This window comes from Crinia signifera, chromosome 5 (genome assembly GCF_055691185.1).
Source record: "Crinia signifera chromosome 5, ASM5569118v1, whole genome shotgun sequence".
NCBI lineage: Eukaryota > Metazoa > Chordata > Amphibia > Anura > Myobatrachidae > Crinia > Crinia signifera.
The window spans coordinates 14,625,571-14,643,408 of NC_139221.1; the positions used below are offsets into that span (position 1 = coordinate 14,625,571).

At 46.5% G+C, this 17,838-nt stretch overlaps 1 protein-coding gene across 2 annotated transcripts in view; it reads left to right on the top strand.

Moving 5' to 3' along the window:
• The first annotated feature begins 1,316 nt into the window (after positions 1 to 1,316).
• The window catches only part of TRHR (thyrotropin releasing hormone receptor), a 28,265-nt gene continuing 11,743 nt past the window's right edge, over positions 1,317 to 17,838 (top strand). The window contains exons 1-2 of one of the 2 annotated variants that reach the window (XM_083186701.1): positions 1,317 to 2,644; positions 6,460 to 7,331. In XM_083186701.1, the coding sequence (XP_083042827.1) occupies positions 6,543 to 7,331 (789 nt within the window). In that variant the 5' untranslated portion in view covers positions 1,317 to 2,644; positions 6,460 to 6,542. The remainder of the gene's footprint in view (positions 2,645 to 6,459; positions 7,332 to 17,838) is intronic. The other variant, XM_083186700.1, reaches the window with a different exon arrangement.

Consider the following 17,838-nt stretch of genomic DNA (forward strand, 5'->3'; position numbering starts at 1 on the left):
CATGTGAGGGAAACTCTGGTAGGTAGATGTCCATGTGGGGAAAACGCTGGTGGGTATACAGTATGTGCGTGAAACACTGGAGGGCAGATGTGTGTGTAAGAGAAATCCCTGAGGGCAGATGTGTGTGTAAGAGAAATCCCTGAGGGCAGATGTGTGTGTAAGAGAAATCCCTGAGGGCAGGTGTGTGTGTAAGAGAAATCTCTGAGGGCCGGTGTGGCAAGGAAGAGGCAATAGAGATTTTCATGTTTCATTTTTCTCTTTGGGATTGATGCAGAATGAATGCAATAAGCAACAATTATAAGCAACAATAAGCAACAATTATACTCGCATTGCACATGGACAAAGACCCACATTATTAGCCGCAAGTGCAAGGTCCGTTTGGCAAATTAGGAGGTTATTCTGGTTCCCACGCCACGATTTTCGCAATGCAGCATGGGGCTTTAACGCCGCCCCCCACGAGCCACCCATCCCCCCTCTCTCGCCATGTTCTCCGCACGGCTGTGAATGGATGCTTTGCATAAACATAAATTCACAGCCTTGGGTGCAGGGACCAAATTATGCGATAGCAGCGTGCAATGCGATGTGATGCGCGCTCCCGTGGGCATCGCATCGCACAGTACAAAAAGTATGTGCTGCACATACTTTTTGTACTGTCCGCGGATTGCATCGCAGTGCACGCAAATTGCATGCATTGCGATGCGATCCAGCCACAGCGTGTATGGGGGCCATTAGCTTTGCGTGTTCCCTGTACAGGAACAGGGCAGGCAGCTGACATCCGGTGATGTCAGCCGCCTGTCCCTGGCAGCCGCGTCACTGCCTATTTTCCATGGGAATGCTCAGTATTATAATAGGAACACCTATGAAACTCTGGATGTTCCCATGGGCGCGTCCTCTTGGCGCCGCCCCACGCCCTCCACCCGGCGGTGGGTGCGAACAGGACAGCAAACTAGCAGTTGGCCATGCCCGCTCGCACCCAGCGTATGCACATGTGCAGAAATGCGCAGTAGTAAAACATTGGTCCCCCGTACAAACGTGCAAACCAGAATAACCTCCTTATAGTCCCAGCAGCTGAATATTTACAACAAGCAAACACACAACAATAAGTGAGTGTGATTCCTGCCTGTATACATATATTGCAGTATACAGTCTATCTAGGACAGGGAATACATTTACAATACATCTTACTTTTCAGGTCAGATGCAAGAAACTGAATTAAAAAAAAACCATGTAAATCCGATGTTCCCTAAGACGATATTTTGATGTTCCTCTTACTACTGATATATTTCCCTTGCGCTGTGAATGCTGAGGGTGAATGGAAGGGGCTGTGAGGAGAGAGCTATTCTTCATCACTGTCAGACGCGTGCCAATGGGGTTTGGTTCCCTTTGCCCTCTCTGGTGATCAAATAAATTACACTGCTTTTTTTAAGATCTGCCAGAAAGCCACCTAGCATCATATACATAGCTGCTGCTGCTGCTGTTGTTGCTGCTGCTGCTGCTGCTAAGGTACTTCCCAGTCTCTCCTTCTTCAGAGGAACTGTGCAACAATTGGGACACATCTATCACTGAGATCTCTGCTTCCAGTTCTCTTTCTTCTCTGCCAGCCGGACCCACTTGTACTGAAAACCCTGAATTTAGTTTTCCTAAAGAAGAAGAAAGTTGGGTCGTAAATAATTGAAAAAGACAAGAGATGTTCCTGACAGTGACCTGATGCTGGGGTGCTGCTGTCTCCATGTGAATAACTACTTTGTACTAAGGTGGAGTAAGCCCCAGTTGCTGCCTGACATCTCTGTATTCCTGAATCTGGCTTAACTGCTCTCTAACCTCTGTGGATTCCTGAAGTTGGATCAGCTGCTGCCTGACCTCTGTGGGTTCCTGAAGTTGGATCAGCTGCTGCCTGACCTCTGTGGGTTCCTGAAGTTGGATCAGCTGCTGCCTGACCTCTGTGGGTTCCTGAAGTTGGATCAGCTGCTGCCTGACCTCTGTGGGTTCCTGAAGTTGGATCAGCTGCTGCCTGACCTCTGTGGGTTCCTGAAGTTGTATCAGCTGCTGCCTGACCTCTGTGGGTTCCTGAAGTTGGATCAACTGCTGCCTGACTTCTGTGGGTTCCTGAAGTTGGATCAGCTGCTCTCTGACCTCTGTGGGTTCCTGAAGTTAGATCAGCTGCTGCCTGACCTCTGTGGGTTCCTGAAGTTGGATCAGCTGCTGCCTGACCTCTGTAGGTTCCTGAAGTTGGATCAGCTGCTGCCTGACCTCTGTGGATTCCTTGAAGTTGGATCAGCTGCTGCCTGACCTCTGTGGGTTCCTGAAGTTGGATTAGCTGCTGCCTGACCTCTGTGGGTTCCTGAAGTTGAATCAGCTGCTGCCTGACCCCTGTGTATTCCTGAAGTTGGATCAGCTGCTGCCTGACCCCTGTGTATTCCTGAAGTTGGATCAGCTGCTGCCTGACCCCTGTGTATTCCTGAAGTTGGATCAGCTGCTGCCTGACCCCTGTGTATTCCTGAAGTTCGATCAGCTGCTCTCTGACCTCTGTGGGTTCTTGAAGTTAGATCAGCTGCTGCCTGACCTCTGTGGATTCCTTGAAGTTGGACCAGCTGCTGCCTGACCTCTGTGGATTCCTGAAGCTGTAGTTGGACTGGTAAGACTGGTCGGTGTTACTGTTTGCATGTAGTGGGGGTATATTACCAGGGAATATCGCTTTATATAAAGTTATGCAGTGCTCAGTTGCAGGGAGAGGAGACCAGACTGGAGAGGGAGATGCTGCCTCATTACTTCTGCTTTGTATCAGCAATCTGTAAATTGTGCAGGTTTCAGCAAACATCTCCCATCCTCGCTGCAGATTCCCTGCTAAGCCTCTCACCACTTTGTGTCTCTCTCTGTTCGTGGATTTATCCCCAGTAGACACCAAAATCCGTCTCCCCGATCTCACTTTGGGGGTTATTTTGGTTCACTCTTTCTGACAAATTCCTTCTTAGATGGACAAAACCATGTGCACTGCAGGTGGGGCAGATGTTACTTGTGCAGAGAGAGTTAGATTTGGCTGGGGTTTTACTTCAAAGTGAGATCCATATTGCAGTGTAAAAATAAAGCAGTCAGTATTTCCCTGCACAGAAACAAAATAACTCACCCAAATCTAATTCTCTCTGCACATGTTACATCTGCCCCACCTGCAGTGCACATGGTTTTGTCCATCTAAGAAGGAATTTGTCAGAAAGAGTGAACAAAAATAACCCCATTTGTCCCAGCTTCCAAGATAAGTGCCCCATTCTCGCTTCTTCACACTTATAGGGGAAAACAAAAACTCATTAAGTGCGACAGTCAGTGGAGATGAAAGCATTGTATTAACAAGAAGAATAACTGAGGAAGTCACAGGACTATAACTGAAGACAGATAATAAAACACTTTTTACTTATTAACAGGACATTGCAGGGAAGTTCGGGACGTTTATCCTGTGGTAACATTAGGGGAATTATTGTATGGGCACCACTGAGCTGATCCCGAGCTGGGGAACATTCACAGGGACCCGGACAGGACCCGGGAACGCCGAACCGGACATCAAACTCTGCATTCCGGAGCTTGTGGTGTCAGGTCCGGGGGGTCCCTGTGATTTCACCAGGGACATGGGGAAGGGGAGATTACAACCACCCCGTGTCATCCGGACCATTACGGATTTTATTACACCCTGGAACATGCAGGGAACCTGTATTCTCCCCCTCCTCCTCTCCTTGGTGACAGGTGTCAGAGCAGACCCCCCCCCCCCCCCCCCAGCCCCTCTACAAGCTCCAGAATTACATATATTGATGAAGGGAGCCTGTCCGGTCTGGCGCTCCGGCGTTCGGTCCGGTTTTTACCCATGCCCACATTAACCTGATTTTTGTATTGTTCTCCCCTGTCTAAGCCTTTCCCCTAATTGTGCTCATACTGTAATTCTGGGGAGTTTCTCACTTTCCTATAGTATCAGTGTATATCACATAGGGGGCGAGATGTATCAAATGGAAAATGCGGTAAAACCCAGATTTTACCGCATTTTTCAATGTATCAAAAATGATACCGCATTGAAGGGTATCGCCACCACCGACGCAAACCCGCCGCCTCGCCAACCCCCCCTCTGGCTTACCTTCCTGAAGGGTCCTCCTGGACCCCAGAAGGTAAACCCCTCCTCCCCCTAGTGTAGCAGCCGGACATCCTTCCGGCTGCAGGGGGGAGGAGGAGGCGCCGGGGACAGCCTGCTTAGCTGTCCCCGGCGTGAGGGGAGAGCCAGGCGGCATGGAGGTGACGGAGTACAGGTATCGCGATGCCAGCCGCATATGTTAGTACATATGCGCTTGCATCATGGCGGGGGGGGGGGGGGGGGAAGGGCAGCGATGTAGTTTAATACATCTCATCTAGGATCACACACCTTCATACACAGTGCTGTACATGTAGTCTCTTCCTTATAACTACCTGTGACTCTTGTCACCTCACCTTGTATTTATCTATGTAGTCTATAACCTACAGAATCCCATCATCGTCTCTCTCTCTAAGCAGGATGCACTAACTTCCGCCGCCCCCCTGCGCAGACTACCGCGTGGATACTAATCGCATACTGTATGCTCTAACATATGTAATTGGTATCGCAAAGGGCAGCTCATGAGATAGGAGCTGCCCTTTGCGAATCAGCCAGCGGGGGTGAGTGGGTCCCCAGCGGCTCTCCTCCCTCCTGCTGTCCCTGGCTGCTGCTGCAGGGCTCCGCCTCCTCCTCCCTACACCCGGAAGGGGAAGTACAGATCTGGGGAGGAGGAGGTCACTGGTCCGGGCAGCACAGCAGGAGGCTGCCCAGACACAGCGGAGGGGGGTGCGGCGGGGTCGTTGCGGAGCGGCGGGTGTTACGATAAGAAGCCCATAGGCTTTTATGGGGTATCGCCAGCTTTTGCTTTGGTCGCTGAGCATTATGGTCGCTGAGCATTATGGCTTAATATCGCTCAGCGACCATATTGCTCAGTGTTCCATTTTTTCAACACCAAAAAGTGAAAATCGCAGGTGTATGCTTCTGCAACCAGCAACCGGTACAGGGCTGGTTGTGGGAGCACACTTCTGGTGATATTGCCCTGAAAGCACGGCCGATATGGTCGCTCAGCAACCATTTAGCCATCAGATCTAGTGAAAATCGCCCCATGTGTACAGAGTTTTACTCTTTCTCTCTCTCTCTCTCTCTCTCATTCTCTGCCTCTCTCTGTTTGGCTGCCTCACTCTCTGAGCCTCGCTCTTTCTCTCCCTGTCTCTCTCTCCTGACAACTCTGTCTGTGTCCCACTCTATGTTCTCTCTTTCTCTCTGCATTTCTCTGTGTCCCTTTCACAATCCTTGTGCCTTTCTCTCTCTCTCTCTCTCTCTCTCTCTTCCTCCTTCCCCCGTCTCTCTCTCTTCCCCACTCTTCCTTCCCTCTCTCTCCTCCTCTACCCCCCACTCTTCCATCCCATGTTTCTCCACCCTCTCTCTCCCCCTCTCTCTCTCTCTTCATCCCCCTCTTTCCCTCTACCCCCTTCTCTATCTTTCCCCCTCCCCCTCTCTCTCTTCTTCCATCTCTCTCCCTCTACCCCCCTCTCTCTCACCACCATCATTATTCCAAGAACCACTTTGATATTCTGATAAAGGGAAGTCAGAACTGGAATATAAACATTCTGAATGGGAGATCCCTAGTGGTTACGTGTTTATCAGAGGGGGTATATAGGGATAAATCTTAATAGAACATTTAATAGAATCCAGCAAATTATTAATCACTAGTGGCTCTTTATCTGTTAATTGCACCCTAATGTCATCATGTAATACCGCACTACCTTTATGTACTGTTGGTGCACATCGAGGATATGTGCACTAGATAAAGTCCTTATGGCACCATCTAAAATGGAAAACCTTAGCACTCAACATCCCAACCACAGCCCAAATAGGGTGTTCCCCTGGGATTTTCCCCTCTCCATATGTCCTTTTTCTCCGTATGGGTTCATAATGATCAAGTATTTTAGCTCATTTCTAGGGTGAAGGTCTGTGGAGAGCCTAAGGTTTGGTATCTCTAGTAATGATGGGTGAATGTATGATGCTACGATGTCAGGTTTGGCTACATTTAAAAAAACTCAAAATAACCTTTAGATTTGCTGGCTTAATATTATGACATAATAAGATGGTATTAATTGATGACCAACATCTATTCATTCGTCCCGCCCCTATACTAGTATAGTAATAATATCTTCCGTTGCTTTCTTGTAATCATCTCAGAATGATGGAACCACAGAAGAACATTAAATGTGACCCATATAGTACGTGAGCTTTCACCATCTGTAAACACATCATTCTTTGAGCTTATGTGGAACTTTCGTTCTCATACAGGTGCTGCTGTGTTGTCCACAAAAAATTCCTAGTGTACACATGTATACATGGCCAATAAAGTTGATTCTGATTATAATAATTGGTGCCTGTTTCTCCAACAGAAATACTTTTGATAAAGGCGGATCCATAAGACAAGCTATCAAAGTATGGTTCTTCACCCAGTAGCATCTCTTCGCTTGTGAACATGGAGAACCAGACGATCACCGATCTCAATAGCACCATCCTCCTGGACAGAGAATGGAATGGCCTGGAGTATCAAATTGTTACTGTTTTCCTAGTTGTTCTAATCTGTGGACTTGGTATTGTTGGGAACATTATGGTGGTTCTAGTGGTCCTTAGGACTAAACATATGAGAACCCCAACTAACTGCTACCTTGTGAGCCTTGCTATCGCCGACTTAATGGTGTTGGTGGCAGCAGGGCTTCCTAATATCACCCAGAGTGTCTACGGCTCATGGGTCTATGGATATATGGGGTGTCTCTGCATTACTTATCTCCAATACTTGGGTATTAATGCCTCATCTTGTTCTATCACTGCATTCACCATTGAAAGGTACCTCGCCATCTGCCACCCCATCAAAGCCCAGTTTCTGTGCACTATCTCCAGAGCGAAGAAGATCACCATATTCGTTTGGGTCTTCACTTCACTCTACTGCATGATGTGGTTCTTCTTACTGGATCTCAACACCACGGTCTATAGAGATGCCACTGTGGTGAATTGCGGTTATAAGGTCGACCGGAGTTACTACTCTCCTATATACTTAATTGATTTTGGCATATTTTACGCCGTGCCGATGACATTGGCAACGGTCCTCTACGGACTCATTGCAAGAATTTTATTTTTGAACCCTATACCATCAGAGCCAAAGCCAAATTCAAAGACTTGGAGAAACGAGTCATCTCATCAGAACAAGACCTACAACTCCAAGATGTCTAGTAGGTGCTCCAATAACACCATATCTTCTAGAAGACAGGTAATATGTCCTTCCTACCATATATAGTATGAAGCAGTCAAAAACCTTTTGTATAAAATAAAGCATCTATTTTATAATTTCTACCAAGTTTGCCATCAGCATAGCTGAAAGGTTCTCAAATGCGGTCCTCAAAGCACCCTATAGGTCCAGAGTTTAAGTACATCCATCCTTGTCCACAACGGTCTATTTAATAAGCCTTGGAGAGAGATAATGTGGATGGAGGTAAGTAATGTACCAACCAATTGGCCCCCAACTGTCACTTTTTAAAAACCAGCCTGCCATTTGGCAGTTAGGTGCTGCTTTTCTGGTACGTTATCTCTCTCATCCAGTTTGCATCATGAATTGGAGAATGAAAAAGTTGAGAGGGGTAAAGTACCAACAACTGGCTCCTACTTGTAATTTTTCAAGCACAACCTGCAAAATTAGTTAGGAGTTGACTGGCCAGTACTCTATCTCTCTCCACCGTATCTCTGCAAGCTTGATGCAAATCTCCCAAGGATTAGTACGTAGACGCCTTAATAAGCACTTCAGTTAATTTAATATCATTATCTGTGATGAGTCATGGATATTTTTAAAACCTGGGCTATGAGGACCGCATTGAGGAGCCCCTGGCCGAGCCTTAACCTATTGAGACATGACCTCTTTAAGGTCTGGAATGTGTGGTCCATAGGTTCTGAGACTCTTCTGTGATGCGTTGTTCCTTCAAATCCCCCAGGTGGAGATCTGGTTGGCGAGTGGGATCTTGCATGTGGTTGCATTCGCAGCTACATTCCTGTGCCATGCAGACGTTGTTATGCTCTTATCAGTACAGTATGTGCTACACAACACAGAAATACACACCCATCATTGACCTACAGTGGTGACACCTGACAGAATAGATCCACAAACCCATCCTGCCTTTCACACGTCACAAGAATTCATCACATAAACAATGTTGTCCCAGTCCGACAGTGTATATAGTGTTTGCGTTTTCCAACTGCAAGACATCGTCCTGTGCTGGCAGGAGGGGTACGCGGTGGGATTGTCATCTGAAAGGACAAATGCAATAAAAAGACCTCAAATACAAGTTCACCTACGTATACATATGGGCTTCCTTCCCCCAAATGCCGATCCCCACGTGACGTCTGTCTCTTGCAGGATCCGAAGGCCAATCAGGGAGCGTCACATCAGCAGCAACCCCCTGATTGCCTGATCTCTGCTGGCAGTGCGGCTTTCTATTTAGAATGAGGAGCTTTTTGCTGATTTTGCTGTCTAAATAGGCATGGCAACTTTTTGGTTTCTTAAACCTCAATGGGTAAATAGGTCAGACCGCACACTTGACCCCTACTCCTTTTGTCCCCCCGATTTTTGGGAACCGGGACCGGCCGAAAAGCCCAGTGCTAGTCAAAAATCCCCTGTATTTCTGCAACTAGCACTGGTTATACTCGTGGGGGGATGACTCCACGCTGTTTTTTATTTATTTATTCTCATATTTACACAGAGAAGCATCTATGCGATGCTTCAGCCTCGTCCGGGAAACTTGGCAGCCAAATACAAATGTCTTCGCCATCGGAAAATACAAATCCTGAGAACCCGGCAGCTTATTTATGTATTTACTGTTCCTTATGTAGCAGCAAATTCCGTTGCGCTTTACAACAGGAAACAGTGATAAAACACACTGGGTAGTAACAAACCGACATGGAGGTACAGTAGGAGCTTAGTAAATTTGCCGAATTCTCAGAAGTATTTTCGGGTCAATCATGGCCGATCCCGGTTGTACCCGTTCGTACCATGGATCGGCCGTGATCGGCGATCTTAGTAAATTTTCCCCACAATGTCTTCATTTTAGTTAGCTAACGAATTCCAAACTTTTAAGGGCCAGTTGTGTTAAATTCATTATTAATCAATGGAATTTGATCGCAGGAACTGATGCCATTTGAATAACAGAGCTCCGGAAACTCGCTGCCATCTGTTGGTGGGAATGCTCCCTGCAGCTGATACCAAACACACATGCACAGGGGGCAGATACACACACACAAAAGGGGTTCACACACAGAGGGGTCATACCTCGTGAAAGGGGTTTACAGCTGTCTCTCACACCCTCACACATACTTACACATACCGCCGCTGCAGAAGTCCAGCCTGTTGGGATTTGGAGGAAGAAAGCAGTGTTTCAGTATGTGACTAATTAATGATTAATTAAGCTAGTTGTAAACTTCCAATTGCTTAATTAGCCATTGGGGGTTCTAGAGCAAGCCATTACAAATGTTTCTGAAAAGTAAAAATTTTAGGAAACATCAGGCTTGCTCTGCAGGTGTGAGAGAAAAGACGCAGGTATTTCTCCTTCAGTTGAATAGAAAGAAAACATTGCGGATGCAGAAAAATCTTCGTACCGCAGGGTTTGTAAAAATCCCACGCACGATTGAATATGCCCCATACTGTACATCTTACTCTCTTCTCTATGTAAATACATTGGTTCGTTTCGGTTCACCTGGTGCCGGGACATTTGCGTTTTTTTGTTTTTTTTTTACTTTTGAATGCTTACATGGGACAAAGAGGACCGATCTACACTGGATTTAGGTGAGGTTTTTTTATTTGTTTTTTGGGATTCGCCTTGACAAGAGGACTGAAGTTCGATGTAGAAATTTAGGTAAGTATGTCCAATGTGTAACTGTACATTAGTAATTATTGAACTTTTATTTTTTACATCTGAGTTTATTGGTTTCATTATACAAACAATGAGAAATTGGTCCAACCAAGCGAACCACAAATAAGTGATGATCCTAATAGATAAGGGATAATTGTCCATACATAAAGAATCACCCCCAAGTACCTGAATGCTTGTGAATAGGAGATCCAGGGATGGTTCTGATCCCTTTATATATATCTGCCCAGACACCGCACAATGGAATCATTAACCACCAATATCATTCACTTTTTTTTGTTGATGAACCGTTTCTTTGAAAGAATTTTTTTCTTTCAATTTCCTGTACAGCGGAGGGGATTACCATGGCAACCTGTTTCTGAACTGAACCCAGAGAAATGAAGCGCAGAGCAAACACAAAGTGCAACGGACAGCGAAGACACAACGTAACCATATAGGAATCAAGAACGGCACCTGATAAATAAATACATCGCAATACATACAGCAGTAATTCACGTATCACAGAACAGGGGTGAAATTTAATAACGTGCGATTTTGTGACTTTCGCGATTTTTTGGTAAAAAAAAGAAAAACTGCCGAATTCACACGTTTTTAATAGTGTGCGAATTGTGCTTTGATTCACACATTGGCCCTGATTCTAGTTGATTTGGTCCCCAGCAAGTTCGCACAGTGGACCGATGTTTTCTCTCTACGCATAGTCGCTGTGACGCTCGCACAGGGGGGGATGGGGGGTGGGATGGAGGCGGGCAGGGGATGTTCATTGTGTTTCCAAGGAATACCCACAAAATGCTGGGTGCACCCAGGAAAATGCTGGGCAAACGCAGACGGGCACCTTTAAGCTGTAAAAAACACACATTAAAATTCACATCCACATGTTTTCCCACTATAAAGTATATAATTTGCAAATTTAATAGGGTGCTATTTTTAATAAACGTTACCAAAAATCGCAAAACAAATAGTTCATGCTGCCGTATTTGACTGAACCATGCACAGATCAGTGAGATCTGTGCATTGGCCCTTATTCTTATTGAGTCGGATGGCTCCGAGTGCGGACGGACAGCCGGTGGTTGTTGTTTGCGCATGTGCAGAGGCGTTTCTGTGCATGTGCAAACGCTGCGCACGTCCGAATACGGCGTGAATTCCGTACAGAAAACGATCGGTCGGAAACAATCCGAGCCGGGGGTGGAGAGGGGCGTGAAGGGCTGTTTGGGCTCATTACCATATGCGTACACCCCCGCGGTTCATGGGTGTTCCCATGAAAACGCTGGGCGTACGTATGGTAATGGGGCCGTGACGCACGTGTGGGGGGCGGACAGCTGACACAGCCGGATGCCAGCTGCCTGCCCATATCCCTGCTTTCATATGGGAAAATGTCTGAGTGGTCTGGAGCACTCGGAGCTGTCTGACCACTCGGTCCATCATTCGATGGTCGGCATCCATCGGAGGATGGGGAGGTTCCCACAGATGGAGAAAGTGGTCACATGAAACATCCACTCGCGGTCCGTTCGCTCTGCGTCTTGCCGCATTCAGATGGTGTGAGCGATCCGTACAGTAGGCGGGGCTAAGAACACTCAGTTCCTGTCCGAAATACGTATCCGTCCGATTCCACTAGAACAGTGGTTCCCAACCTGGGGTACTAGTACCCCTGGGGGTACTCTGCAGACCAGTTGGGGGGTACTTGGAAATAATATTGGTAATGGTGGAAGAAGAAAAAGTCTCCCAATGGCAAAAGAAGTCTACCATTGACATGGAAACAAGCCACGTTGTGTCATTTCCAGTTCCATCTGCAGCGTCATCAGCGGCTTCTCGTGCTTTTGCCAACCAGCAATTCACGGAGAGCTACCTGCAAACATCTACCTCGCACTAACATGGGTGGAAGAAGCATTAATCCTACAGGTGTTAGCGGGAACTCTGGAGACAATACACAGCCAACGGCCAGACAAAGACGGACCTGATTCCTGAGCATATACTAGTCCACGGTTACTCCTTAATATTAGGACACGCATACCGCTCACTTCCACTCATAAGTACTGTGGAAATTTCAAATTGAGAGGAGGGGTAAAAGCCTAATCAAGGGGTACGGGAGAGAAAAAAGGTTGGGAACCACTGCACTAGAATAAGGGCCTATGTTCTGTCCAAAAATGTGTTAAAGTGAAAATGAAAAAAAAAATGGTGTCCCCCTTCCTGAGCATAACCAGACCCGGGCTCATTGAGCCGGTCCTGGTTCCAAAAATATGGGAGACAAAAAGCGTAGAGGTCCCCCGTATTTCTGAATCCAGCCCCAGGCTCTTGGTTCTAAAAATACAGGACCTCCCGTATTTTGGATCCAGCACAGGGGTCAAACAGTCAGGGGTTTCATACCACAGCCAGGGGACACTTTTTATACAAGGTCCCCCGGCCGTACCATGAGCGTTATGGCTGGTCACCCCTGGACGGGGTCCATGGGGGAGGCAGAACCCCACCATTAAAGGGGACATCCAAGGCTGAAGTCCGTTACTGTCCCCGGCGACCCAGAGTTGTGGATGCCGGACTGATCTGTGTAAAAAAATAGAATAAAGCACATTGCTTTATACATTTGAACTACAAGACCTAGCATGCAGGGCATTAATATGACCACTGGGCTCATAGTTCACCTGTAAAAAGAATCTGTAAATAACAGTAGGTGTAAGTAAAGCCTTTTGGGGTAGACCTAGACACTGTAGATCTATCAATCTGAACCAATGTTCCTTCAACATTCTGCAAGACAAGACAAAGCAGAGCCGAGCTTCAACAGGGGAAGAATGAACATGTCCTCCCATCTGCCCCACGTATGCCTTTACCTATGGCAATTTATAGCTCAGTCCCTGGGTTTGTCAAAGATGAAACGATGAAAAGTGGTATTTACTATTACATGTCACTGGTCGGGCTAAGTTGCTTTTGGTGGCGTCAAGATATCTGTTCTGAGATGGTGATGGTCAGATGGTGATGATGAGATGGTGATGGTGAGATAGTGATGGTGTGATGGTTATGGTGAGATAGTGATGGTGTGATGGTGATGGTGAGATAGTGATGGTGTGATGGTGAGATAGTGATGGTGAGATAGTGATGGTGTGATGGTGATGGTGAGATAGTGATGGTGTGATGGTGAGATAGTGATGGTGAGATAGTGATGGTGTGATGGTGATGGTGAGATAGTGATGGTGTGATGGTGATGGTGAGATAGTGATGATGTGATGGTGAGATGGTGATGGTGAGATGGTGATGGTGTGATGGTTATGGTGAGATAGTGATGGTGATGGTGAGATAGTGATGGTGTGATGGTGATGGTGAGATAGTGATGGTGTGATGGTTATGGTGAGATAGTGATGGTGTGATGGTTATGGTGAGATAGTGATGGTGTGATGGTGATGGTGAGATAGTGATGGTGTGATGGTGAGATAGTGATGATGTGATGGTGATGGTGAGAAAGTGATGATGTGATGGTGACATGGTGATGGTGTGATGGTGATGGTGAGATGGTGATGGTGATGGTGAGATGGTGATGGTGAGATGGTGATGGTGAGATGGTGATGGTGTGATGGTGATGATGAGATGGTGATGATGAGATGGTGATGGTGAGATGGTAATGATGAGATGGTGATGATGAGATGGTGATGATGAGATGGTGATGATGAGATGGTGATGATGAGATGGTGATGATGAGATGGTGATGGTGAGGTGATGAGATGGTGATGGTGTGATGGTGATGATGAGATGGTGATGGTGAGAGGGTGATGGTGAGGTGGTGATGATGAGATGGTGAGATGGTGTGATGGTGATGATGAGATGGGGATGGTGAGATGGTGATGGTGAGATGGTGATGGTGAGGTGGTGATGATGAGATGGTGAGATGGTGAGGTGGTGATACTACAGGGATACAGTAGGAGGCTGACTGCTTCCTGCACCAATGTGTAGATTTACAGTTGTATATAAGAATGTGACACTTTGTAGCTCTCCCGTTCTGCATACCTTGTGCTGTGTGTTATATAATGTTATCTTATTCTATTCTGTGTGTTCCATCAGTTACAGTGTAAGCACAATGTATTTGACTTCCATATAACTATGTTCTGGCATATTTAATAAGCAATGTGTTCACGGAAATAATTTGTACATAAATTCCATCGCCCTTAGAAGTGGATAGTTCTTTCCAAGCGGATTGTCACAGAGAGCAGTAATTACGGAACTCTGTCGTTTCTGCTTCTTTCACATTGGATTCGACAGAATCGAATTTTAAAAAATATAAATATTCACCTCCTTTATTCCCATAGAACGTGATCTTTCTATACTCACCAGTACTCAGTTGTCCCCAAGGCTCAGGTACCTACAGGACTTATATTACAGACTGATCTACACAGTAACTGACAGTAGTGAGCTGTGGTGAGAGGGGTATCAATAAGAGGACTCAGGAGGGTTCATGTAGCAATAAGTATCCAACTCCTACAGCGAATGAAAGTGGAAAAAGGTTGCAAAACTAGCATCTATGACACAATAGTCATTGGTCAGGGCAGGCAGCTGACAGGCAAGGTCAGTGTATATGCAATGGTCAGGAGAGGCAGCTGACAGGCAAGGTCAGTGTCCAGGTAATGGTCAGGGCAGACCCCTGAGGTTTAAGGTCAGTATCCCGTCAGTGGTCAGGGCAGTCGGCTGACAGGAAAGGTCAGTGACCAGGCAGTGGTCAGGACAGGTGAGTCCAGGCAGTGTTCAGGGCAGGCAGCTGACAGGTCAAGTCAGTGCCCAGGCAGTGGTTAGGGCAGGCAAAGTCAATGTCTTGGCACTGGTCAGGGCAGGCAGCTGAGATTTAAGGTCAGTGTCCAGGCAGTGGTCAGGGCAGGCAGCTGAGAGACAAGATCAATGGTCAGAGCAGGCAGCTGACAGGCAAGATCAGTATCCAGGCACTGGTCAAGACAGGCAGCTAAAACACAAGGTCAGAGCCCAGCCAGTGGTCAGGGCAGGCAGATAACAGGCAAGGTGACTGTCCAGGCAGTGGTCAAGGCAGGCAGCTGAGAGGCAAGGTCAGTGGTCAGGGCAGGCAGCTGACAAGCAAGATCTGTATCCTGGCACTGGTCAGGACAGGCAGCTAAAAAGGCAAGGGCAGAGTCCAGACAGTGGTCAGGGCAGGCATCTGATAGGCAATATCAGTATACAGGCATTGGTCAGGACAGGCAGCTAAAACGCTAGTTCAGAGTCAAGGCAGTGGTCAGGGCAGGCAGATAACAGGCAAGGTGAGTGTCCAGGCAGTGGTCAAGGTGCTTTTGTACCTTGGTGGGTTGAGTACAGTCTATAGAAAGTCCACAATGTCTGTTGTTTGCTACACTATGAAATTATGGAGAAATAAATGAATTTTAAAGCATTTCAAGACAAGTCAGTGTCCTGCTCTTTTTGCTTATATAGTCTTTGGATGAACTAGGTAATAATAAATACAGTTTCTACTCATGCCTTGCGAGTACAGCTGTGAATAGTTAGGATGGTATCACTGGCAGGGGGCTAGCAATGATATCTACAGCGGTGACCCTTTAAAGTTGGGAGAATCCCCTGTAGTTCTATGATGAATATGCACTACAGTATACGGGTATGGATCATTGGACAGACAGCAACTAGGTAGGGAAGCAGTAGTTCGACACCACTAGGTCGACATGCATGACGGTCGTACATGACTGAAGGTTGACATGGGGTTAGGTCGACAAGGTCATTAGGTCGACAGGGTTATTAGGTCAACATGTGGAATGTAGACAGCCAAAAGATCGACATGGGGTTTTTCACTTTTTTTTTTTGTCCTGAATGTAGACACAGTCGACATGGGCACTAAAAACGTGCACCACCATTCATTATATTTTCCCTCCATGCCCTAGTGGATGGTAGGGCATGAAATACCGCCTGTTGGCACGTCGGCTCAAGAAAAAAAAGTGAAAACCCCCATGTCGACCTTTTGACTGTCGACCTAATAACCCTGTTGACCTAACCGCATGTCAACCTTTAGTCATGTCGACCTTCATGCATGAGGTCCTAGTGGTGTCGACTAAATGCTTGTTGACCTAGATGTTGTAGAGCTAGTGACCGTATGCCACAGTAGATTGATATTGGCTTCCATGCTGTTTGGGGACACGTAATACTGCAGATGGACAATGCCCACCTCTTATTCCTCTGGAATATACATTAAACAACTGTTGTGAATCAATAAAACCTTCCAGCCGTCAGTTGGTTAACCTCTTACACATGACAGCACGTCTCTTAAAACATAAACCAGCCTCTCACTGAGATAGAGAACTGAAGAGGAGGAAAGTGCAGGAATAACAGCATTGTAAGGTGCGCAGGGCTGCGGCACTGCGGCACACACTGAACGCCCCAACATTTGCTTACTGCTGCGGCTTCTGAGAAACGTTTGTAGTGATCCATTCATCTACCGCCTAATGAATTCTTTCAGAAGATTCCAGCTATACGGCACATAATTGGCATGAAAGTGCCTCGTTTTCCAGCTTCGCTCTCTATAAAAGCTGGAAGTCTTTTCATTAAGACTCTAAATTGAAAGGCTAAAGTGTAACAATTATACTCTTGGGTTATGTAGTTTAGTAACAGATTACATTTTAATACTTCCAGCAAAGTTTATAAAGAAATGAAAACTGTCTGCTGATAGAAGACGCAGTATGGGGGGCATTAATGTGTCCACTGGGTCTCGTGGTTCACCTGTAAAAAGAATGTGTAAGTACGAGACCCAGTGGGTACATTAATGCCCCCATGCTGGGTCTTGTAGTTCTCCTGTAAAAAGTAATATTTTTTAGGCTAATTTTTACACACATCAGCCCTGGGACGCCGGGGACAGCTCCAGGCTTCAACCTTGGATGGGTGAAGCCTTGGGGGGAACCCTTTAATGGGAGGTCCCCACTCCCCCAGGTACCCCGTCTGACTACCCATGATGCACATGTGTAGTCACATGATGCACATGTGACGTAAAAAGTGTCCGCTGACTGTGGCATGACACCACTGGCTGTTGGAGCCTGGTACTGGTTCCAAAATAAAGAGTTTTTGTCCCCCATATTTTTGGAACCAGGATTAGTTCAATGAGACCAAGGCTGGTTAGGCTCAGGAGGGGGAACCCACGCCGTTAGTATTTTTTATTTTTACATTTTCACTTTAACACATTTTGTATCGATAGACCCATGCACAGATCTCACAGATCTCTGCATGGTTCTGTCAAACTCATCAGCCTGAACTATTTGTTTTGCGATTTCTTTGTAATTTTTACCAAAAACTGAACCCTATTACATTCGCAAATTGTATGGCTTATCATGGGGAAAACATCTCAGGTCAAAATTTGCAATTTTCCTGCAAAAAGTGCAATTTGCATTCTCTTACATGTGCAATTTTCAGAAAACGTGCGTATTCAAAGATTTTTGACCAAAAACGCAAATTTCTAAACTATCGTACCCTATTCATTTTACCCAATATTTCAATACATAACACACAGTAGTAGTAGTAGTAGTACACACACAACATGGCACACAGTGGTAGTATTCCATATGCACGTTATGCCATACAGTAGTAGAATCCCACATATGCATCAAACAGCATCAATCAATGGGGCATAGGCACACAAAGGGAAGATGGCAGAGGCACACATTGGTAAGGTCCAGAGGTTGAACTATCATTGGTGCACTGGAGTCCCTGAGGACTAAGGGGCCCATTGCCAACCACAATCTGTCACCCACTGCTCTTCCCTGTCACACTCTGCCTCCCCGTGACTCTCCCTTTCAACCACTGCCATGTTGTATATTGTGAACTTGGGATGGGGTGGAGGACAGGGGTCCAAATTATGTTTTTGCCCCTTGGGTCACCACTCACAACTTCTCC